The 25,279-nt window shown below is 34.7% G+C and overlaps 4 protein-coding genes across 6 annotated transcripts in view; 2 read left to right on the forward strand and 2 right to left on the reverse strand.

Annotated features, from left to right (window-relative positions):
* LOC135692872 (E3 ubiquitin-protein ligase HUWE1) overlaps positions 1-3,429 on the forward strand; it is a 61,213-nt gene extending 57,784 nt beyond the window's left edge. For all 3 annotated transcript variants that reach the window (XM_089112536.1, XM_089112547.1, XM_089112544.1), the window contains one exon: positions 3,205-3,429. In XM_089112536.1, the coding sequence (XP_088968662.1) occupies positions 3,205-3,307 (103 nt within the window). In that variant the 3' untranslated portion in view covers positions 3,308-3,429. The remainder of the gene's footprint in view (positions 1-3,204) is intronic.
* A 644-nt stretch (positions 3,430-4,073) lies between these two features.
* LOC135692652 (serine protease HTRA1B) lies at positions 4,074-7,453 on the reverse strand. Its single transcript, XM_065210862.2, has 4 exons — positions 6,905-7,453; positions 6,400-6,625; positions 5,771-5,890; positions 4,074-5,347 (listed from the first exon to the last, which is right to left on the reverse strand). Exons 1-4 carry the CDS (start codon positions 7,382-7,384, stop codon positions 4,941-4,943), a joined length of 1,233 nt encoding a protein of 410 aa, XP_065066934.2. The 5' UTR covers positions 7,385-7,453; the 3' UTR covers positions 4,074-4,940.
* A 16-nt stretch (positions 7,454-7,469) lies between these two features.
* LOC135692653 (DNA/RNA-binding protein KIN17) overlaps positions 7,470-25,279 on the forward strand; it is a 31,955-nt gene continuing 14,145 nt past the window's right edge. Inside the window, exons 1-8 of the mRNA XM_065210863.2 lie at positions 7,470-7,695; positions 12,918-13,012; positions 13,367-13,410; positions 19,450-19,529; positions 19,840-19,882; positions 20,269-20,351; positions 21,421-21,469; positions 23,544-23,596. Of these exons, the coding sequence (XP_065066935.2) occupies positions 7,576-7,695; positions 12,918-13,012; positions 13,367-13,410; positions 19,450-19,529; positions 19,840-19,882; positions 20,269-20,351; positions 21,421-21,469; positions 23,544-23,596 (567 nt within the window). The 5' untranslated portion in view covers positions 7,470-7,575. The remainder of the gene's footprint in view (positions 7,696-12,917; positions 13,013-13,366; positions 13,411-19,449; positions 19,530-19,839; positions 19,883-20,268; positions 20,352-21,420; positions 21,470-23,543; positions 23,597-25,279) is intronic.
* Positions 15,331-16,652, reverse strand: LOC148960499 (uncharacterized). Its single transcript, XM_089112927.1, has 3 exons — positions 16,405-16,652; positions 15,854-16,369; positions 15,331-15,676 (listed from the first exon to the last, which is right to left on the reverse strand). Exons 1-3 carry the CDS (start codon positions 16,650-16,652, stop codon positions 15,331-15,333), a joined length of 1,110 nt encoding a protein of 369 aa, XP_088969053.1.

A 25,279-nucleotide genomic window follows, 5' to 3' on the forward strand; every position in this document is an offset into this window, starting at 1 on the left:
TATAGTATAGATCCTTACTACTGTATTCACTCGAAGTGACACCAGTTCTTGAATAAACGCTGGTCTCAAATTAACATTAGACAAATTTTCCAAGCTTCAAACAAACTCCAGGACATATATTAAAGGTCTGGTGTTCACTCGATTTGTTTTAAAAGACTTGATATCAAATGGCGCATTGTTAATCGTATTTTAATAAGACAAAGAATCCACCTTGTTGCTTGAAAATTTGAAACAAATATCAAGATGACGCTAGCAAAAACAAGTGAAAGATTTAAAACTGACACAAAGTAAGTCAATGACTGTTTCAGAGAATAACCTTAAGATAATGAAACAAAATTTAGTCTCAATTAAGTCTTATTTTGTGAAGTCATATAATCGCCAGCTAACGAATAAAGGCCAGTCTTGAATTAATGTTGGGTAAACATTTGGAAGATAAGGCGGGGGCATTTAGTCAAGTAAATATGGTACTCTCAAATGTTTCGATGTAATGTTGTTCTAAAGAAGCACGGGTAAAGAACTCACCAGCATCAATCATCATCATGCCAATCATTGCATTTGATCATCATCTTCAACCATCTTCACCAGTCAGGCCTTCCCGGGAAAGGCGTGCGATCGCACTTGCACGCGCTGGTACACGCCTCCCCACACCGTACTGGGTCACCGTAATCATTTTGAAGAGCTGTTGTGTCGACACTTTAATGCAATCAAACACGTACCAAATGACCGTAGTGTCAGGGCTAGTAGTGTTCCGGTAAATTCCTTACATCTAAGGCTGCAGAAACCATTATTATATGGCAATTTGCAATCACCTTCTAGCCCAGTGCTCATAAAAACTAAGTCGTACTTTTATCATAGACCTGTGTTAGCATGCACATGTTTCTAAAATACCGTTTTCGAATGGTAAATTGAGTTAGATTTTCAAACAAAAGGCTTCCAGTTTAGATAAGATTTGTGCCGTTTTTTACTGATATATACTCCTAAATTGGGCATCTTCAGCAAGAAATGAATGTGGATCACTTAGGAACTCGCCATATTCCTGAAATGGGGCAACGATAACATTTAAGGCTATACTAGTTAAGCCCACGACAAAAAAAATATATAATGAAGATTTGTTGCAAGTTGTGTGTGAGATATCGATATCCGATCATCATTCAAAGGAGCTGCAGTTTTCATGTGAAAGTCTTTGCCGACGACCTATGCAGAAAAGCTCGATTTCTGTACGCTATTGCTTTTACGCCAGTGGTTTCAGTATCCAGTTCCTACCGTCAGCTGGGTTCAAAATAAACAGAGTGCAACGCAACGAAAAACAACTCTCCCAAGAAGGCCTTACGCAATATAGCATATTTTTTTAATGAGGATGCCCCGTTCTGCCACAAATTATTCAACTTTGTACCATTTTCATATGAAAACAGGAACATTTGGAAAACGGCAGGTTGTGATAAAGGCATGAGATTTTCAAGTGTTACACTTGGAAACAGAACGATAACACTGGATTCAAAGAGAGTGAAATCTGCTATAGAATTGTTCTGATTCAAGCGTTTGCACTCTAACGTTTTGTGCCGTTTTCAAATCGTGCCATATTCAAATCATGTCGTTTTCAAAACTGTTTTCATATCCCTTTTGATGAAACACAATTGACTTTGATGAAACACGATTTTTTGGGAACCAGGCTTTACCTTCAGTTAACGTTATCATTACATCCAATCAGCTGGTGTATCAGCTCAGAAGTTTCAGAATCTGGCCGGAACTGGATTTTTAATTCAATATTTAAAAAACTTTATCGAATGTTCAGTTTTTTTCAAATTTTCGACAAGTAATGGAGCGAGTCTTTGTTCCATTAAAGAGTCATTTTTGTGTGTTATTCCAAATATTATTGCATTAGAATCTTATCTATCTAAATTTAGTTGAAAAGAGCTCACGTTGCCAGAGGAGCTCAAAAAAATTTCACCAAAAAGAATTTCCTCAAACCCAAATGATGAAGATAAAATAAATCTTCTCTCTGTCAAAGAATATTTAATAAGCATGATTTTGTTTCAACAATGCTGTAGACTGCATTCACAAGGAGGTCAATGCTTTGAAATTATAAAGAATATCTTGATAATTAAGACACCAAATGATAACTAATGGAAACAGCGATAGAAGTACTTAATGCTAGAGTTCAAAGAAACAAGACCAGAAACCCCTTAGAAGAAGTCCATCTTGATTTTTTTGGGTTCTGAGGATTTGTATAAAAACCAAACCCATTCAAATTCACAATCAAAGGAGGGTAGTGGTAATGATGATATGTTACCAGGCACGTTTTGGTGTTACCCGTCAGTCATTGTTGGGAAATGGAAGCCTTTCTTAATAAGCCTGTGATTTGCATTTATGAAGTTTTTTTATGGTGGGAACAATACTGTGCAGCATTCCCACTTTTTGCAAATTTTGCTGTCAAATCTATCTACCAATTGGGCTCAAAGTTTTCTAAGGTTATTGTGCAAGAACAATTATTGACACTAATTTTATTCTAGCTATTTGTAATGTTTGGGCTTATTTTCTAGTATTCTCTTTTTCTGATATCTTGGTAAAAAGCTAGTTAAAGTTAAAACCCGGTAAATTTCTTTAAATATCCAGCTAGAATTGGATTTTAGGAAGTTCTGAAACATCCTAACTTTCAATGATATCATAATCATAAAAATCATGATAATAAAAATATCCCTTATGTTGTTATATTTTCTAGACTTTTTTCTGATAATAAAAATAATCATAATCGTAAATCCTGGATAAACATTTTTTCACCAAGTAACTCCAACATTATTCATCTAGCAATCATCAGAAATGTTTACTGTTTTTTATATAATCTTGATAATTTCCTCCACTGTTTTCTAATTTTTTGCACTTTTGTTGGAAAAATAAGGGCCGTTGATTTTTCCTTTCATTCCAAAACAGTTATTCTTTCTTTCTTTCTTTTCTTTTCTTTCTAATACAATGAAACTTGAAATAAATGAAAATATAAAAGCTTCTTAAGGCACAAACAATACTTTGATGTTTAAAACTTTAAACAAAAATGTTACACATATTTTATGTGTAGAATACCACTACTTTCAGGAGGCATATAAAACTGTTGCTTTGACCTTTTTGACCATTAACTTTCATGAATATATCTAGATATTAATTTTGATAAGTGCTTTATTCAGTATATAATCAACATGCTGTTTTTTGTAGTTTCAACCAACTGGATTTGCCACCTTACAACACATACGAAAAGCTGTATTCTATGTTACTAAAGGCAATTCAAGAATGCCCTGAAGGATTTGGTCTGGCTTAAAATTTGCAACCTTCTTATTTGTAAGCTGTTTGGCACATTTATGTCAGTTAATGTTTATATTACATTGTTTATAAAGACAGTTTTTGCTTGTTTGGTTGAATGTAAACAAAGACATCTTAGCATTCACAGTATTTCTTTTTTGTTTGTTGAGAACAAAACTGAAAATCATGACAAGTAGACAGTTATAGATATGCCTAAAATATTTTCCAAGTTTTTTTAAATATCTTGTGAGTGAGCAAAACATCAACTTGAAGGATTATTGCAAACAGTTTTTATGTTGTTCTAAATAAACTTTTGATAAGTATTTCAAATTTATCAAACTAAATTCCAGATCTGTTATTTAATATTACTTGGATTTCCTATCATATGAAAATCCACACTAAATATTATAGGGGATCTGGCGCCTCGATAAACAGAGAAAAACAAAATTTCTTGAAAATAATTGGTAGCACGTAATCTTTGTTACTTAACTTTGAACTTGGATAATCAAATTAAAAATAATGGTAAAATAAGAACAATGAAAGGTTTGCAGTTCTTAAAAAGGCAGTGTTGAATTTTGCTCACATTTGAAATGTTTGTGGATTAATTGTTTGCTTGAATGTTCATAAAATAAAGATCATATTCAAAGAAGGTTTAGTTCTATGCCTCAAAATCTAAAAAGGTATCCACAAATTCCAAGTCTCAGTATCGCTTTTATCCATTCTGTTACATTTTGCAAAGCTTTTGGTAAAGCATATATTGTAAAAACAGTAAAATTCAAAACACAAAGCCAACTATTTTTGTTGTATCATGCATGGGAAATTTTTCAGCAACATTATACTATTTGGTAGCTGTTATGATTAATTTGTTATATGTTCCTCCGATCAAACACAAAAAAGGATTTCTTTTTTCTTTGGTCTAAGATTTGGTACCCAAGCATCAATTGCCTTTATAGGGAATTCCAAATCTATTTCTTCAAAGCATTAATATTATTCCATTGTCTGGCCAAATGGCAGTTATGTGGCACCAGCTTCTATTTTTATTCAAAATGACGAATTTTTAAGCAAGGATGAATGAGTGGATTATGCATGAATCTTTTATAAAAACTGTTACAAAAACAAATTTGAATGAATTGTATTCTAAACAGGACAGACTCTGTTCTAGGTCGTGTTATCATATTAAGTCTTGATCATCAATAAAATTAAAAGTTGTCATATCCATTAGCATTAGCAAATATAATAATACCAAACGTCTGGTAGGTGTTTTGTGTTTAAATTGTTTCTTGATTACAACTGGTTTAATGGGTCTCTAATAATGGAAGGATTGGTTTTAGACGGGATTGGATAATTTGTCTTTGCAAGAAGGTCAGAATCAAGATATCCCTTTGGAGATATTTGTAGCAGATCGTCAATTACTGGAAAAACATTTAATATAGAATTAATATTAAACCTTGTTGGAAGAGGTTAATTGATGTCTTCGGGATCTAAGACTTTTGGGTACAGAACAGTTAATTGATTATTTGTTTGACCAATCATACTCATTACAAAATCTTTATTCTACCAGACATAAACAGCAGTCAAAAATGATTTTTGCCTGAAAAAGGTCTTAATATTGGTGGAGGAGGATGAAGTGCAGATGTATCTGTTCAAAATTTTCACTGCAATATGGGTGAAATCCTCAAAATATCCCTCTTGTTTCCAGGTCTTGTTACTTTAATATTCATTTCTCTTCCCCTTCTAACAAACTCATGAAGCTGCTCTGTACTGCTCACTATGACATCATCAACTTCAGTTATTACATCGTAAGGCTGCAGACCTCCCCTTTGTGCAGGTGAGCCAGGAACGACCTCAACCACAAGAACCCCATGAGAAACATCGGGAAAACCTTGAATCTGTTGACGCAGTTGTCCCTCAATTTGAGGGTACAAAGACATCATTTTTATTCCAATATATGGCCTTTGTGCTTTTTTTACTAATGTTTGGGTTTTACCTCGGTCTTGTTTCTCCAAAGCTTGGAGCAGAAAAGCCTTTGCACGGTCAATTGGCACAGCGAAAGATATCCCTTGAAAAAATTGGTTTGTTTTAATTGAAAGAGAAAACCTGTACCTTTTGGAATACGTCTCTATTTGCGGAAGTAATACTCATACATGTGCAAAATGTAAAGAAATTGATTAAAAAATGTGCAAAGTCTGCTTATGGAGTTATGCTAGAGTTATACTTATAATATTATTTTAGAATCTAAAACAACCCTGGGTCTTTTTTCGTTATTTACTTATTGAAGATAACCAGAATATTTTATTTAATGACTAAATAACTTGTTTTTTTCCGTTATTTACTTATCGAAGATAACCAGAATCTTTTATTTAATCTAAATAACTTGTTTCTATAGAAAGCTTAAGTAATTTGCATCTTCAAAAAAAAATATCAACCTATATTGTGTGACAGTCAAAATTCTTGAAAATGTTTTTTAAAGAAGCATACTTACCAGTTGTATTCAGCAATGTCATTGTATTAATACCAATGACTTCTGCATCCAGGTTGATCAATGGACCCCCGGAATTCCCTCTATTTATTGCAGCATCAGTCTGGATGTATTTCATGTCCCCTTTTAAAAATGCATTCAGAGTATTAAGTGGCTGAGAGTTATCTATTGCCAAAATGGCAAAAATGTCAGGTTTAAAAAGTTAATTTTTCTTTATCAGGCAAAGATTCTTCCGTAGTCTTGAGAGACATAATCCAGAAGGTTTCACAACTGATATTTTTATTGCTCTTGCTTCCTTGTCTTGGCTAATCAAACAAATACAATTGTTAAGATTTCAACTTTTAAATATCCCAAAAACAATTTTAAATGGCCGAACCTTTGCCAATTGCTGCTTGATATTCAGGGTTACAGCCTGTGTACAAAGAGCATCTTTAGGAAGAGCAGTTTAGGTATACATGAAGGTAAGCCTTGCTATTGTTATCAACAAAATAAATTCACATTGTTTCTGATATGCTGTAAGATACAAAGTAAGATCAAAGAAACTGGGGGCCATATGCTAGCTCTGGAGACATTTGGAGAGCATTGTTGAAACATTTAATAAGATTTTGTTTCAAGGTGACTTATAACCTTACCTTTTCTAAGGCCAATATCTCTGCCACCTCTGTGTACTGTGCTGACAATTCCAGCTGTAACAGTATTGCTGAGATTAAGCGGACTTCCTAGTGCAATAACCCATTCACCTGGCCTCAGTGTAGCAGAATTCCCAAGTTTAATTGTTGGCAGTTTGTTTTCAGGTTTGATTTTCAAAACTGCCAAATCAGCCACTGGATCAATATCAAGGATCTCTGCTCCATGGACCTGTAAGGCAAATATAAATCATAAATGATAAAGACCAAAACAGAAATGGGTATCAAAATCACAAGCTTATTCATTTGGTTTCAAGGGTATGCAGAACAAAAAATTTAGTAGACCACAACAAAAAACGCTTAATCAGTGGAAAAAGATGGTGAAAATTCATTAAAAGTATTACTAGATTAAACAAAAATAAGTACGCAATAAACACGCAGATATGGTACTGTCTTCTCAAAAGCCCCTAAACTATAAAGTACAAACTATATGGGGAAATGAAAAACGTACATCCCCAGATGCCAGCTTTACAGATACACTTCTCGAGTTGGTCACAACGTGGGCATTTGTTAATATGACACCATAGTCGGTGACAATAAAACCAGATCCAGCTCCTTGTGCCACGCCCCCTCCGCCAAACAAACCACCTTGTTGCTGGATCGCTACCTCTACATACACAACTGCGGGTGAGGCGATCTCAACAGCATCGGCAATGAAGTTAAAATGCTTTGCATGGTCTCCAGTTGGGGTGTAATATCTCCTGCCAATCAAATGACTAGCTAAAGAGTTCTTTGAAACAGCCTGCAAAGTTCGAGGCGAATTGGGATGACTTTTGACGTGGTCATCACGAAGAGCGACACTAGAAATCGACCTTGAATTATGGTTCTTCTGCAGACACGATAATATTTTCTGATCAAAGCCAATAGCTTGATTCTTAGGAGGTTTATAGCTTTTAAAACTTTGTATAAATCTAGTGAGCGAAGCTCTCATTTTCCAAAAATGTTGTTTATTCCTTCCCCCAGATTCTAAGAAAAAACTTTTTAAATGAAAGCTCTATTGAACAAGCCTCTTTCCTACAAATGAGTAATACGAGGCTAACATGGCAGCTCATTCAAACACAACACCGATTTCAATTTTGTTATTCTAGTAGATAAGTGAAATTATTGTAAATTTTTACGAAGATGGGCAAAGAAAAGGGTGGATTTCTCACGCCAAAGGCTATAGCAAACCGTATCAAGTCAAAAGGTTTGCAAAAACTGCGATGGTTTTGTCAGATGTGTCAAAAGCAATGCAGAGATGAGGTAGTGTATGTTTTCAATGCGCTTCAGCACTCACTTCAACTTCAACATTTTATTGTCAGTATCTTTTAAATAATTACAAGTGATACGATAGTGCTAACAGAAACGATTTAAAGATTTAAAAAGCATATTTTACATGAAATTGTCAGCAAGGAAAGATGTAATATTGAAGGACACGTAGAGATAACTCAGAGGTGCTTTCGAGCTACGTACGCGCCCTTATGTGATTCTACAGGTTACATTGTATATATTTAATGAAACAGATTCAAGGAAAAACAAAAATGTTAAGTTGTGCCAATAACATAAACAGAAAGAATAGATAAAAAAAAGGAAACAGCTTAAAGAAAGTAAAAACAAAAAATAAAAGAAGATAAAAAGAAAATAGATAACGAAAGAAGGGGGAGTGCAGTTCAAAATTTGATCATAAGATGCTATTTGAAGGCCTGTTAATTTTTTTGAGATATATTTTTAGGTGCTTATTAAATGTTTGTTTATTTTTTTATTACACAAATCAAGAGGAAGAGAATTCCAGAATTTAACACCCTGATAAGAAATTAATTTTAGACAATAGTCAGTAGCACCAAAAGGAAGGGAGAACAAATCCAAAGAGGATTGATGAGTTTTTTGATGGTGTACATCACTGCTTTTTTTGAACAGGCTACTGAAGAGAGAAGGAGTGTTCTTTGAGTTAATGTCAAATATGAATTTTCCTAGTTCGCATTTGTATGTATTATCAAAATCAAGCAAATTAAGTTTTTCAAAGATTGGTTCCGAATGATTGCTTTTTTTGCAAAAGTTATTGTCCTCACTGCTTTGCATAGGGAGGTTTGAATAGGTTCTGAATTTGAGGAGTAGGCACTTCCCCAACACATAAGTCATAATTAATTAACATGGGGTATGATTAGTGTGTAATATAAGTTTTTGAGCATATTTATTGTTATGTAATGTCACATGTAATGTCATTAACATAAGGTGTCACAACAGAATACTGGTCAGATGCTTGCAATATTTTCTTCATGTAGTTTTTGTCTTTAGAAGTAATTTGATAAAAAACACTTTTGAGTTATTACCATAATAACATAGGAACCTCGCAAACTACTGCATATATTTAGCAAAGTAAGATCACTAGTTGAACTGCCTAGCATGGCAATGTCATGGTCAAATTTTTCAGAGATAAAGAAACAAATCACAATAATTTTAAAAATGTATATGCATAGCATTTTAAACATTTGTACACAAATAACTATATTAAACTGTTGAAATTCAGACCAAGTTTGTTGAACCAACAACAAACATTGTGATATCATTGATTCAAATCAATTACCTGAGGTCACCTTCATAGCCTAGACCCTATTTCCATATGCCGCCTATGGATTTAGCAATGGGTTTTCTGTGGTTTTTTTGCTTCAGCATAAGATGCATCTTGAGTATTTTGGTGTAATTGGCAACAGTTTACAGCTTTTAGGATCTGGTTGCATTTCGAAGAAATGATACAATGAAAGTTTGGACTGACACAATAGCTTGTACTGTGAATTAGAGTGAGAACCACAAGACCTCTTCATATTGTTACTTCTAGCAATGTTTACTTTTTACCTTTATGTGAGCATTTTGCTTTTTGTGCCACAGCCTGTTTTGCCATAGTGGCCTGGTTTTGCCAATTGTGGTTTTTAGCTGCCTTTTGCATGGTTTTGCTGCTTTTAAACCCCCTACAATAGGCCCCCTTCCTGAGCTACATTTTTAACTGCCGAACACAAGGAAAGATTAATGCAACAATCATTTTGGTATCAATAAATATTTTTTTAGGTTGCTTGAATATTTACATTTTTCATGATTTTTCAAGCTTCAGGCCATGCTGGGAATAAAATGGCAGGGGTGCGATGAATCGCACTCCTTGTGGTGCCAAGGCGTGCAATGGTGTGCTATCGCACCAAAGTACTTAATAATACAGTCAGCTGTATATGGACTAGACTACATAACTTTATCATAAGAAAGCATAAGCAAGGCTAGTCCAATCAATACATTTTATCAAACAAGCTTTATTAACGTCAAACCCAAGATATTAAAGAGAAAAACATTAACAATAAGGTAGGTTAATTATTATGTAATCCTGCAGTTTATAAACCCTTCTGGTCTGCTTCTCCTGACAATCTCGTTCTCAAAATTTAAGAATTCTAACTGTGTTTTCACCATAAAGAAAACTTATCTGTTGACTAGTGTTAGAACGAATTAAATGGTTAATTGCACGTTTATATTTTGTAAGAAAGCTACAGTAGCTAAATCCTCACAATTCAAAGTCTCTTAATTTTGGAACATTTTTGGCCACATTTTATTAGTAAAAGTTTCTAAAGAGTTTTGTATTTGCATACAGATAAGAAAAATGCATATAAAGTAAACTGTATATAGAGGAATTGTGAGTCCTGAGAAAACGGGATTTTACTGATCGCACTTGCAAGATACACTCGTAAACCACAGTGTAATCTGGGTCAAATCATTTAAAGCTTAAAGATCAATAAGCCTGTTTAAATAAAGAAAGCCTTACATGTGCCATGGGGTTGTAACTACAGTGGAATCCCGATATAACGAACTCTGAAGGGAACCACAAAATAGTTCGTATATCGGGAGTTTGTTAAACCGAGAGATAATGTTTTTTGGGGGTCCTTTCGCAGTTCACGCCTAAAAAACCTGTGGTGGGCTTGTTTAGGCTATCTCAAACCTCTGTGCACATGTATAGCCATACATGTACCATTTAACTCAAAAAAACCAATCTGAATTCAAATAATACAACTGGCTGGTCATTGAAAATGAAAATCTTAATGTTCCTTTTATAACTTGGGACCAAGAGATTGGCAAAGCTGGTATCACTTCGCTCCTAGTTGGTGCCTGAATGATGTCTTCAATTACTTCACATTCTTACTTGTCTTTTTCTGCTTCTCCATCTGGGTCTCTCAATAAAGTTTTGTCGTCGCTTATTGCTAATGCCTTATATGTAAGAAGTTATTTGTTAGTGTCAATGTACTCATTCGCAGTAATTTCTGACGCAATCGAACTTTCATCTCGTGGTCTGAGTCTATCAGCCAGTACTTGAAATGTATCATCGGCATGTTTTGCCGATTATAAAAATGATTTCTCCCCAAGAGAAAGTGATAAATGAATACCGAAAATAAATAAACAAAAATAACAGATGAAGAATTTATGAAAGTTCGTTATATCAAGGGTAATTATGATGAAGGGACCTAAAAATGGTTCGTGATAACGAGAGTTCGTTATATCCGGGGTTTGTTATACCGAGAGAATTTGTAAGGAGTTTGTTAGGCAGAATCCAAGGGACCAGGCATTTAGTTCGTTATACCGGGAAGTTTGTTATATCCGGGGTTCGTTATATCGTGATTCCACTGCAGTTATTGCAAATGAGACAAGCGACCACAACTGCAAAGCAAGGATTATCGGCCTAAAAGGTCGAGCGATTTTCAGACCTCAACTCAAAACGTTGATAAAGAAATTATGGAAACCTTCGTTTACAGGGATTTTTCGCCACTTTCAGAACTTCTGTTAGTTTTAAACATGGTATCATCGTGTGCCTTGAAAGTCCGGCTACTAGAATCTGAAGAAATCGAGAAGTGGATGTTTTCATTCAAAAAACGTTTACCATAACTTTAAGCAAATTATAATATTCGCCAAATTTTTCGTCAAGTAGAAATCAAATAGAAACGATTGCGTGATTATCACCGTTCGTTCATAGTTGAATTATGATAAAAAAATTACATTGGGCCATATTGGTCACTTTAGAATAAAATGTTATTTGCAGATTATTTAAGGCGTGCGATAAACTGCACTCCTGAGCAACGGAAGGCGTGTGCCAAGGCGTGGGCATGCGATCGCACGCCATTCCCAGCATGGCCTGAGCTTTGTATAAAAACAAATTGCAAAGGTGCTAAATTGAATTTTTATTTTCTTTAAATGCTTTTCATACCTTTAAGTGATTCAAACCTACTACTTTGTGATCCATGCAGAAGGGACTTTTTGTCATTGCAAATGCCTTTGGTCTACCAACATTAGGTACATTTTTTCACTGTTCTTGTGTGGAAAAACGTTTTGCATGCATCAAAAGCTCCATTCCTTGAGCAGCAAACAGGATGTGTTTCTGATAACATTCCATGTTATTCCACTAAAAAACAATTTTCAAACGTTTCTTATTAGGAATTTTTTAATTTTTGAATACTCTGGTTTTAAGGCCTCCGAAATTTTTAACATTGATATTTTTGAAATTTATTCATATACCCAACAGTATTCAAAACATAAGCAATATCCTGTTGGAATTTCATGTTTCAAACATTTTATGCATAAATTTAATAAGAAAGTAGAAACAAATCTTTGAAATTTTGAAGGTGTTCTAATACTTTTTGAACATAAATATAGATAAAATGATTCTCCTTTTCAACACATCAACAAATAGAATGTGGCACACTGCAAAACTACAAAATTAAAATTTAATGGCAATGCCTCATTCTGTCTGGCAAATTTGATCACCTCTCTAATTTTACAGGGTTCTTTCTCGCAATTGTTTATAGTTTTTATTGAGTATGGATTTATAGCAGTAAATAGGTTTGTCCAGATCGCTTAGTTATAAGATAAGGCGCACTTTAGACATAAGATTGCAAAAGCACACTTGATGTGGATTAGAAATGCAGAGGAATGCAGTGTATGAGCAAATGCAAAGTAATAGTGTAACTTCTATCTAAAAATCACTCAAGAGTAAAAGTTACTCCACTCTGCTCTGCTCTTTTGCCTGGACAGTTCAGGTTGTCATATATTTCTCCTGCTTTAAGGCAAGACAATGGAACCTTTGAGGGCCTAGGTGAAGATTGACAGTTTGCCCATATTTAATTTGCCCATAGCAAATGTTAGATAGATTGCTTAACATAACACACCAATTAAGCAACTTTGTGGTGTTTCTGTTGCTAGTGCCATATAACTCTGAAGTAAAGGCATTTTATCTATCAATAAATGTAGATTTTTTGTAATTTTTTTGTCATTTATTTCTAATTGTTTTCTTCGGCAATTGATTAATGTGATCCTCTGGTGTTTTTTGGATATGAAAATGGAAGCTGGATCTTACCATTCGGATAAACTTTTTAAAAATGTAAGTTTACAGTGTTATGAATATAGCTATTTTGATTTTTTAGTAATATTTTCTGATGTAATATTTGAAATTATTTTGCTTACAGAATGGGTTCAAATGCCATTGCATGTCAGAGTCTCACCAGCGACAGCTACTTCTATTTGCAGACAACCCAGATAAATTTTTAGATTCTTTTTCAAAGTAAGTCATGCAGCTTGTTAGATATATATTTATTTGTTTACAAGATAACCTGAAACAGCAAAGAATCCTACCATCAAAGGATCTCACCATCAATGCTAAGCTCTATATCAATGCACACATAGTTGCTGCCAAAAATGATGTCATTCATTTTATCTTTGATTGTAAGAATTTAGATTTCAAGGCACAATCTCGATTATTTTTCCTTTGTTGTCTCATGATCTAAAGATGTTTTGATCACTCAATGCATGTATCTAGCCTTTTTTTGCTTTCTGGACATTGCAAGGAGCATTTTTTAGAAATAAAGAATTGACCTTTCACCTAATAATAAAGTTAGTTTCTTTTTCTTCATTTTAGAGAATTTTTAGATAGCTTTTTGCACCTTCTGAAAAGGCAGTGGGGTAAGCATTTTTGCAATTTTTTACTATATGTTGAAACGAAGTATATGTTGAAACTTTCAATATAACGGATCGTGACATTAACATGCCTGTATTCCCTCAAATGTATTGTTATTTATTTTAAGTCTGATTTTGAACTGAAATTAACTCAGTTATGTGTGTCTACATTTGGCATGGTCTTTACATCTCTTCTTATTAAGACAATTGGTTTAACAATAGTTATCAACAGTGAAACCTGTAAAGGCCAATCTCCATTAAAGCGAAATCCGGCGATCGCTTCACACAGCCACCAGCGAACAGCTGGCAGTTGAATCTCCATTCTCTCCTCCGATCGCTAGCCAAATGCAGGAAAAGATGTTTCCCTCTTAATTTTTCGGGCCTTCAGGTGCACCATAGTTAATAGAGAAGAACTATGGTTCAGTTCAGTTCAGTTCAGTTTCATTATTTAAAATTCCACACATACAATACAATGCAATAAATTACAATACAATTAATATTATTAAAGAATAAAAAAAGGGAGCAATTGGATAGAAAATAAATTAAAAATATTGAATTGTAAGTGTGAAATTTCTTAAGGAGGAACTCTCTAAGTAGGTAGACTAACGAGAAGAGAGCCCCCTACCAGATCTATAGTTCTAAAATATGGAGCTCATTCCAATTTAATACTGGGTCAAATCAAATGCACAATGATTAGAAATTTTGTGAATTAAAAGAGATTGTTTGATGACCAGTGTTATAAATTTTCTAGAAAATGCGTTTTCAGTTTTGATTTAAAAGTAAGTTTAGAGTTAGTCGTTCTAATATTATAAGGTAATTCATTTCAGAGTTTGGCACCGAGATACCTTAAAGCTTGACCCATTGCTTGGCCCAGGGCACAGTCTTGCTCTTGGTCGCCCTGCAAGGGCAGACTGACAACTACTTAGGTTGCCATTTATTTAAGAATTACACGATCCTTAAAGCAACTAGTTATCATTTCTAAATGAACATTTTGGCTGTGAAACCATCTCTGGAAGAGAAAATGACAGTCTATGTTGCCAGCATCTAGAATATTCATGAAGAATGAAGTTAAATAAAAGTAAAGCTTGATTAATACTGTTTATAGGAATTGTAAGAATAACGATGCTTAGTGGCTTAACGGCAAGGGTGTTCACACTTATTGAAAAACTGTTTATGCTCAGTACAAACTAAGACAGATAATGTCTTATAGTCAACCTTTTATTGAAGCTGCGTTTTATTTTTCGGCAGGGCACTGGGTTGTGGCGCGGTGAGGTGGCGCGGTGAGGGTTTACACAATAATAACACTCGAATTTATATTTCTTTTCTCTTCCTTTTTCAATTTCCACAAAATACGCAAAACTTATTTTCCACAATAACAAACTGCAAAAACGAATCCTATCCCACTAATGAGTCTTCTCTCCCTTATTCACAAAAAACCATTTTCCCATGAACACATGAAATGGACCTTTGTGTGCAAATTGTATTTGCATTGCGCCCAACCTGCCGAATGTCAGGATAAGCATTCCTCCTACAAAGTTTTCGCTGGTTGCAAGTATTCCTCTACTGGATCCTGACAAAACCTTTCTGTCAAAACAAAATCAACTTCTTGACATATTTGGTGACCTCGATCGCTGAATATGTTGTTTTTTGCAATCCCTCGTAAGTTTGTCTTGATAGAAACATTTTTGCCTTACCATTTTCTGTAAACTGCCCAGGCCTATGATCCACACTATCTTTCCACGAAGATAAGTAGGCTAGAAATTCATTCTCAAGCTAGTTGAATCTAAAATCATCTTCCATGGTGTATGGTGTAAGGTAAGGTTTTCTCTTGAGCAGGTGCTTTTCTCTGCTACGTACATTCAGACAGTCGAAAAACTTATCGAACATTTCACAGAATTTTGCAGTTCTTGATTCTGCATGGCTGCATTATTCGTATAGCACTGAAGAAACTGATGCACTTAAGATTTGGGCTGCCAGGCTAACCCTCATAACTGAATATGAGGTTAGCTTGATGTGGTCATAGGAGAGACGTGACAAAAGCTTCAGGCCATTATCAATATCACTGTGGTACAAATTGGCGATATGCTCCCATGACAAATAAAGGCCATCACTCCACATATGGGGGGTGCAAGAACCTGATCCTGAATGGTAAAAACAGTTTCGTGCTGTCTTAAATAGATGTGGTGCATCTGAGAAAAAATATATATACCTCTCAGGAGCATATAAGTTGGCTGTGCGATAGCAAACACCCTTTTCCGCATTAGCATCAAGACTTTTGTGCATATTAAAAAGTTTCTGTTTTGAGATGCACCATCAGCAGTAGCTTCAATGACTATCAATTGGTATGTATCCTCAAGAATGCAAACAGCATCCCAGAATAATGGCATCATTTGTGCAGCAGTGACAGAGGTTGTTGCAAAGTAAGCCAAGCTAAATTTAAGCTCAGTGCAAATGCCTCTTATAGAAAAAAATCAACGCATGTGATGCCATGTCATCAGCTTTGTCTAAAGTAGCATAATTGGTATCTGGGTCACCTAGGTCAACATACCCAATAAGTTTCCCTGTGATTTTATCAAAAACAAGTTTAGCCATTACTTTCATCTCATCCATAAGCAAAACTTCAAATCTTTGTACTGCAAAATATTTTTCTGTCTCTTTAATTAAAGTACAGATGACTTTCTCACGGAAACCTGGCTTTGGACGTATCCAGTTCCTATAGTCTTTCAAGCGCCTTTGACTTGGCAACACCAAGACATTACTTTGACGAAGCTCTTCATAACAAGAAGGAGATTTCGCAGCCAAAGAAAGATAGAATCGAATCAACATTGGATGATATCGTACTCCATTTCTGCTTCTGCGAAAAAGCTTCTTTTGCTGCTGCCAGAATAATGTAATAAATTGAGATAAACTCTTCTCAGAATTGTTCAGAATTTTAACAAAGTCATCACTCAACTCTACTGGTACACTGGTACAATTTCAATTTTCATTTCCTCTATTTGCCTCTCAAGTTCTGCACATCTCAGTCTTTGTTCCTGAAGTGTCAGTTTTATTCTCGCAGGTGCTGTCTTTGACACTGGTGCATTTGGATGTGCAGGCTTTGCAAGATTCTTTGCCCTTATTTCATGTGGTTTATTTGCTTTTGCAGCTTGCTGTGCACATGGTAAACATTGCTCACCTGGAGAAATGATACTGCACAAGATGGAGCGCCAGTACTCTTTTCTTGCATACTGCTTAGAGCTTTCATCCATAGATAATGGAACTAGATAAGTTGGTATCACATGATTCACCACATTACCCAAATCATCTATCAGCAAAATTGCGTTGCAAATTGGATAACCCTCTTTATCTTTAATCAGGTTTGATATGAAAATGTTGCGCAGTGACCGATAATTCGTGTGTAAATAGGATGGTTTTCCGGCAAAAACCGGCCATAGACTGATATATAGAATGCCAAGCCAACATCAACTGTGATTTCATATTTGGGGATGAGAGTAAATTCCTCGCCTCGATTTTTTCAAAATAACGCGATCTTCTTTAATGTTTACTGACCAGCCCTCCAAAGCCTTTAGGCTTGAAACTCTACTGACGACATCTTAAAAATCTTTATATTAATGTTTTGCTACAGCAACATGGTCTTTCGCGATGGTTCTTGCTTCTCTTTCTCTTGGTTTTGGGGTTTCGCGACTCTTTTGTGGCATCTTTAGAGTTGGCAATGCTTCAAACTATGGAAACCTGGTTGTGATTTTTGTTCCAACAGCTGAAGGTAACGAGAAACACATGAATAATACCTAAATAATCATTCTTACACTGCTACACTACATCGATAACCGATGACATGACCCTACCCCGAAGCTCGTCGGGCCTAAGTAGATAAAATGCGCTGGTTTCCTTTTAAGAGGATACATGCACAGTTATTATTTTGAGAAAAATGTTTTCTTTTCTTTGCAACGTCTTCATCTGTTAGTATAGCCACTTGAAATAATCGAAGAAAATAACTACGTCTTAAATGAAGTGGAAGATCAAATATATCGATAAACTCAGTTTGGCCTAACGAAGAACATCGTATTATCCCTTTAGGATAAGCGGTCAATAAATATAAAATAAAACATAATAATATAAGAAAAACATTTTCAAACTTCTATCTCATGTGGGTGGAAGTGTTCTTCGCAGGTGTGAGCTGTGTCCTGTTCTATTTGCCTTTTAAAATTTGCATCCAGTTACCTGTGCCTTTTCAGTTCATTCAGCCATGCAGCCTGCCACTCCTGGTACGAAGGACAATTTGAGATTTTAAAGATCCCGATTCCTTTAGATCTCAGAGATTTTCCACAACCATACACCGAGCAATTATCTCCTGGAATATTGACGTAAACCTAAGGCGAGACGATCTTTTTATCAACAGGACATCCAAACTTTCACGAAAAGTCCTACCGAGCCTAATCGCTTCAATGCGAAGACTTGATCATGGTCATTGTCACGTGACTCGAAATAAATCGAACAAAGAGTTCTTCTTTTGAAGTTTCATAACCAGAGTTCTCCTCTATTAACTATGGGTGCACTTGATCAGCAACACACATTGCGGATAGACAGCGTTTTGCGTTCTTTTTAGCTTTAAGACAGAGAGAAAGTTGTAAATATAGATTCCAGAAACCGATAAAGCTATTTTGTGAACGTTAAAAGAAAGACGAATTTCATCACCTCATTTTGGAGATGAAACTTTACGATCATGAGTTCTTCTTTCGATATTTTCGTCTATCATTTAAAATATGAGATCCATCATTTCCATCGTTTCACATTTGCTTTATTGTGTTCACAGATCGGCCTTAATCTGCCTGAGACAACAACTGTTCAAAGCTTGCCATCTTGCAATCTGCATATAATTACGTAACTTTTCACTGGCGATCGCTGAAAAGTTCAACCAAACTGAACTACTGAGCAAAGCGCAGCGACCATGTACGCATGCTCTCTGTTTGCTGGTCGCTTGCTTTCACCGAGTTTCGCTTTAATGGATATTATGCTTAAGTTTGCTCACTCTTTGCATGCTTAAGCAATCAATCATTTTCTACAGAAATTATTAAACAGGAAAACCCATTGAGAGCAACATATTTGTTCACTTTTTCAGTTTGCTAATCACTGATAATGTATTAAGGATCTGTAGGAGGCCAATGGACCATGTCTACCACTTTTTGCTAACAGAAATGCAAATTAGCCCAAATTTTCATAAAGGTGCCCTTCTTATTTAAAATCAATACATTAAAACAAAACCTTAGAACAGTGTCAGGATAATTTTAACAACAGCCTGGGCTAGAGGTGATAAAACGATTCTTTCATTGCTGGCCCCTAAATTTTAAGTTGGTGGCACAGATCCTGGTGTTGCATTGCAAATCTACTTTTCTGAACCCAGCTCTTGTTATGAACTCTTCTGCCCCACCTCCTTTGTAAGATATTTTTCACCGAACAGATATTTTAACTTGATATAGACGCTTAACTTACTGTACCTGGAATGTAAAAGAAAGCAAAAAGATAAACAAAAATCTAAAGTATTTGGTATTTGTACAATGGGAGAGGGTTTAAAGTAACTAGGGAATAACTTTATGTACTAGATGTCTAAAAAATCTAGAAACATGATTTACTCCAAACTATGAGTTTGCAGAAGAGGTTTCCATATATAGATAGTAGAGATATAAACATTGAACTAGGAGAAGAGATGTGAAATTGGAACAGAGTCTGGCCAGGATTGTAGGTAGCATAAAGATTCCATGAAGAAGTAACTAGCTACATGCTCCTTTTGATTGATGCTGTCTCTCATAATAGCTCCATTGCAATGTAGCATCTTTTTCCTTATGTGTGTTTCATCAAACACTAGTCAGATTTGGTAACAAAATGTCATGACACAAGTCTGTCTAAATCTATCAAAGGATGGTCTCCTATGATATGCATAAAGCAGCATGTATGTCTTGAATTTAAAGTTGGCACCTAAGACTATTCACTGCCAGAAGCCAAAATAGCTTGGATGTTTATTGAAAATAGTTATTCTATTCCTTTCAGGTACAAAAAGAGTCCATTGTAATATTGTCTATCAGGAGTATATTGCTGACAAACTTCATACACACATGAACTCAACACAGGTTCTGACTTATTTTGATTTTGTGAATTTTTTTTCTTTTATGTTGCATCTTTCTGATCTTTTTCAAATGAACATTGAGATTTGACGTTTCAATACAATAAGGACTGATAAAATTCATAAGGATAAAATAAAGGGTCTGTAAGGAATCGAAAGAGTAAGAAAATAAAAATTGGCAATGATAGTTTGGTTTTCTTATTCTGTTTTTTTCTTGTATTCTAATTTCTCTATCTGAGAATAAGCATCATATTTTTCTGTCTTTTTCTTAATATCCTGCCAGTATTTGCTATGTGTAGTTTCTGTTTCTTTTGTAGTGGGAGACACTAACAGAATTGGTGAAGTGGCTTGGGAGAGAAGGTACATAACTACAATATCTGTTAATCTAGATTTAATAATTTATACTCACTTTTTTATTTTTTCTATATAAGCTGTTAGACGTTTAAATTTTTTAAAGAAAACGAATACTTCATTATCAGATTTAAGTCAAATAGTGTAATAGATTTTCTGTTATAAGGTAGGGGCAGTAAGTATTGATAGGTTTGATCCATCTGGGGTTTAAGGAAATGGAAAAGAAAAGTTCTTTGCAGAATTAACGTACAGTAGAGAGATCAATCTAGAGAATTTTGTGATTTTTTCGAAAAATGGGCCGTCTATCATATTCAGTTGGTACTCTGTTTAAACGCATACTTTGATAAAATACACTCCTTAAAAATTTTGCCAATTCTTTACTCGTTTTTTGCCAGGTCATTGCGTTGTTGATGAAACCCCAAAAGGCTGGTACATCACATACGTCGATAGAGACCCAGAGGCAATCAAGAGGCAAGAGGTAATGACCAACATTTTCATTAACGTTCAACAAGCAATACAACGTCATTCATTCCAATCAATCAATCATTTTAACAACAAAGGATAATTTTTTTGCTGGAAAAACTGTTAATGGTTAGGGCTCGCAAACGCTTGTTTGGGAAGGGGGTGAAAGACCAGTATTTGAGTAACTCAGCATTACCTAGGAATAATTAAAAGGATACAAAATGATGCTTTCTCAACGGTATAAGTGAAACTTAACGTTAGTAATTTCATTGTAATGAAAATTACTGTAAAACAGTCTGCCACAAAGTGCTTGGATTTTATCCCTGATACTGCCAGGGACATAACAGCTAAATATGATAACGTCCCTAGAAAGAGTAGTTTTAAGAGTTGCTTGTTGATCACATTGTGCGTGAAACCCGAAGTAACAACTTAGAGCCGTCCTGTTCTCTACACCAAAAGCCTGTATTTTCTTTTGGGAGAGGGCGTCTGTTCACCCAGTATCAAGAATGTGTCATTGTGAGGATGAGTTTTTTTGGTGAGACCCTTCTTGAAAGCTTGGAAAATTTAGTTATATTTTTGTCATAATCTTTGTTGACAATAAATACAGCGTGATTAATGACACTGAAATCATGTAAATAGTCAAATTGAGCTGACAATCAGTCCCTGGCAATTCTTGAAGAGTGATGCACAGGCGGTACCTTCTTACACTTGAAAAGCGGAAAAATTATGTATAAAATAATGACATGGCTATGGAGAGAAATTATCGTTGGTTTCAGGGTTTCTTACAGCTTCCTCCCACACCCTGAAAATGATACCTGCTTACAGTAAAATTTCCTTTCCTTGCCAGCATTGTTTAAACGAAGTTGATCTATTTTTCATTTAGTGCTTAGCCTCTCTCCCCTCCCAGCCTCCTTTACCTGTATGAACTGTCTGTAGGTATTGATTTAATAACGTTTATTCTCTTACTTAGATTGACATATCTATCAAAATCTGTCTACCATAGAATTGTAAGATCACAATTCTTGAATATCTTCGGTGTAACATTATCAATTTATTGTCATTAACATGCAATCCTTTCTTTGCAGTCTGCTGCCAAAAAAGAAAAGATGGACATGGATGATGATGAACGGATGGGTAAGGCTATTCATAGTTGTACATTTCTTGGGGGTGACATCGATTCCAAATAGAAGTATATGTTAAAATCAAACAATTCAAAAATACAGTAAAATATATCATTTATTCTTGAATTTATTTTCTGAATCAAAAAGTCTAAATTTTGAGAGATAACTACTTTGATGCTCCTAGTGAGCATTTGCTTAAAATATCTTTGTTAGTAATAGAATTAAATTTTTTTAACTAGACGGATTTGATGCATTTACTTTCAAGTAAATGAATGGTGCTTTCATACTTGAGTTATTTTTCTTACTGTTTGCTTTATTCTGAGAATATACTGTTTACATAATTTCATCTTAAAACCAATGAATTTCCAGTTGAAAGACTCGTAAAGTAGTCTGCACCAAAACCAATCATAATCTAAGTATCAGGGCACTGGGCTCGAATTCTTTTTTGTTCTCTCAGTATTCTCGGCAGCTTACTGCAAACTTGAGTAGATAGATCATATTGCATTCATCAATCTTTAGCTTAGTATCTTTTATTAATATACCTTTGGTTAACATGTATTCGTTAAGTTGTAAATATGTTTGCTGAATTTCATGAATTTGAATTTGGTTAAGGATTAAAGCAACGTATGTTAGATTGCCTGTGATATAAATTATGCAAGAACAGAAAGTCATTTTTCAGAGGAGCTAAAATGTGGAATATGGAATAGCTTTTCAAATGAGATAAAAATATCGTGTTTTAGTTGATGGAATTTCTTTTTAGTTCATTTTTGCTATTAGCTAAAACCTTTTATAGTAACTGCATGCATTTCTTGAGCTAGAGGGCCTCTTTAAAAGCAGCCAGTGGAAGGAGACTCTTGAATTTATTTCAAATGAATAAAAATTATGTGAATAAGAATACCAATTCAAAAGTCTTTCGTTTACAGTCTTATTACCGATGCTCGTTACATTATTTCCCTACATAAAAGAAATAAAATTGCTCTGTTAAAGGAAACAAGGCTGCCTGGTTTTTCCCCATTTACTTATAAATTGGGCAAAATTGAAAAAAAATTAACCAAATGTCAAATATAAATAACATTTCATACTGTATTCCAAACCTAATTAATCCCATTATTGGTTGGCTCGGTAGCTTTAGTATCTCTAACATCGTTTTTTTCCATCAATAAGCAAGGTTTTTCTCTCTTTTCTTTCAATTTGGGTTTTCCATATTTGCTGTGCGATCTTGACGAGCGACCGAGAAGTTCTAAATATACAAAAGAAATTATCTAAATTGGTCAATGTAATTTTCTTTTAAAAGATTGTTATTATAAGATACAGATAGCATAGGCTAGGGGAAGTATACTATTCCATATTATTTCATTTGTGGTTTACTCTTGTCACTCTGCTTTGTTGAGTTGCAATATGTCCCAAATAAAAGAATTGGACATAAAAGAAACTGCAGCCCACCAGCATTGAGACTTTTTTCTCCAACAGAAAAAACAAGACTGCCGGGTTTTCTCCAATTTCTTAAAAATTTGAATTGAAGTTCATATAAAATAGTAATTCATACCTAATTAATCCTAATTCATTTCTTGGGGTAGCCGTGTTTGTTTACTATGCAGTATTATGAATAAAGAGTTTCTAAATGGACATATAAACAATCTTTTGGTGGTACAAACTTGACAAACTTGAAAATGGCTTTGAAAAAAGCAAACATTTGAGTAAGCTAAAGCTTTTCGGAGACACTCTTCAAAGTTTAAAACGTCAGAACATAGATCCAAAGTTCTACGCTAGGAAATATATATACCCAGTTGTGGATCGAAATAGGCCAATCAGAAAAACGAGCACATGACTGTTGAGGTTGACAAATCAGTGCCGCTTGCCTATTGATAATCAGAATTGGACATATAACAATTCAGCCAGCCTCATTAAAAATTGCTTTCCTTTATATTGAAAACTAGAAAGCCTGTTATGGAAATTTGAGTTTCTTTTAAGCAGAGCCTTACTGTCATACGCCGGATGAGAGAAGACCCCGTAAGGTCAAACGGATTTTTTATTGTTTTTTTACTTAAAAATGAATGACAGTTTTAAAAATAATTCTTTTTTCGCAGCGAAATTTCTCGAAAAACAAATCGAGAAAGCGAAGGAGAAAGAAACAGAAAAGGTAAGCCTCTAAAAACGTAAACTGGGATGTATTTAATGAGAAACATAGGATTTATATCATATTTTATATTTCAATGCATTTTTTCGGTAACGGTTTCTTGTGATCCCTCGGTATCATTAGATTCCTAGAGAGCTCTGTCATCCAAACGTTATTTTTGGAAAATTTAAGATTTAACGAAGAGGTTTGCAAAAAATTCAGCTTAAACCAGTAATGCTTTTCCAGACAGTAATGCTAGTAATTTCCAGACTGGGTCATAACTTAATGACCGATTTTTAGACGTGGGCAAGAAATTGAGAGTACCTAAAATTGGTAAAATATGAATTACATTTGTCTGCTATAAATTAAAGTTATTGTGCTCAGAAAGGCATTTTTGCCGCTCTTATCGTCATTTTAATGGAAGTATCAATGAACGACCGTTTCAACTCCTTATTTACGATGGTCAACATATGAAATTTGGTGTTTTCAATCTCATCAGGATTTCAGTGTAATTAAGCTTATCAATGATACTTCACTATTTGTGTCGTGTACAGACACAAGAGAATAAAGTCTCATAAAATGAATGGTCCCCTCTATTTCTGTTTCCCGAATAAAAGCTTGTTTTTATGTCCTGAAACATCACGTGCTCACGAAGGAGTACCTTGTCTGATGCATTATTTCTTTCACTAATGCATCTGTTGAAAAAACTGATTTTCCCTGACTGGAGATAGATTACATAACCACAATGTTCCTGGATCGTTCTAAGAACCACCTGCGTTTCACCTGTATGTCGACAAATTTGGAATATTGAATGCTAAAACCCTGCTTTATTGACTGATAACGACAGAATTAATTTCACCAAAGGCCATAATGGGTTCGGTTACAAGCATATTAGGGACAAAAGTATTAATATCCAAAGCAGATTGAGATAAGGACCTATAAACAACCCATTTGTGGAATAATCTGGCAGAGGATAGATCCAGGAATATTGAATTCATTGATTTTATATCCCTACTTAGATCTTTCGCTTTTTTTCTGCAACGCCTGACTTTTTAGGACAGCTTGAAACAAGTAACTGAAACAAGAAACAAGTATTTTACGTGTGCAGTACTAGAAAATTGGGAATGTACTGGTTAATTTATTGTTTAAAGCTTCCAACGAATATTCTGAAGATACACACATTTTTTTGCTTGGAATCCAAGCCAGTAGAGCCGAAATTTTTCTAAATCGTAATCCAATCTTGATATTTAGATTTATTAAAATTTCTAATTTCTAATTTCTAAGATGTTGAGAATTCAAGAAAGTGTAATGTGAAGGGAACCTTTCTCTGTTTCCTTTGAATTATGTTGTTTTATTCTGGAAGCTACAGTTGCCTTTTGTTGTGCAATTGTTCGGGGATCCTTTGCGCAGTTAACTGTCTAGTAACTGGCCAAAAAATCTGTTTCTATTTAAAACACAGGACCCGTCGAAAAGTTAAGTCTGACTCAAGAAGAATCCTTATCATTTTTCTAGTTTTTTATTTTATCAGATTTTTTGGTAAATTTTTGCAGTAAAAGGGTTGATTTGGTTGTCTTGGCTTCCAGGGATCATCAGAAATAAGCTAATAATCATAAATTGTGAAAATCAGTAGTGTTGTACCGATCGGTTCGATGCCACGTTTGGGTGGGTAGAACATGACGGCTCTAAGTTGGAACCTAGTAGAACTGT

This window comes from Rhopilema esculentum, chromosome 3 (assembly GCF_057945365.1).
Source record: "Rhopilema esculentum isolate cy_ngs chromosome 3, ASM5794536v1, whole genome shotgun sequence".
NCBI classification, from domain to species: Eukaryota; Metazoa; Cnidaria; class Scyphozoa; order Rhizostomeae; family Rhizostomatidae; genus Rhopilema; species Rhopilema esculentum.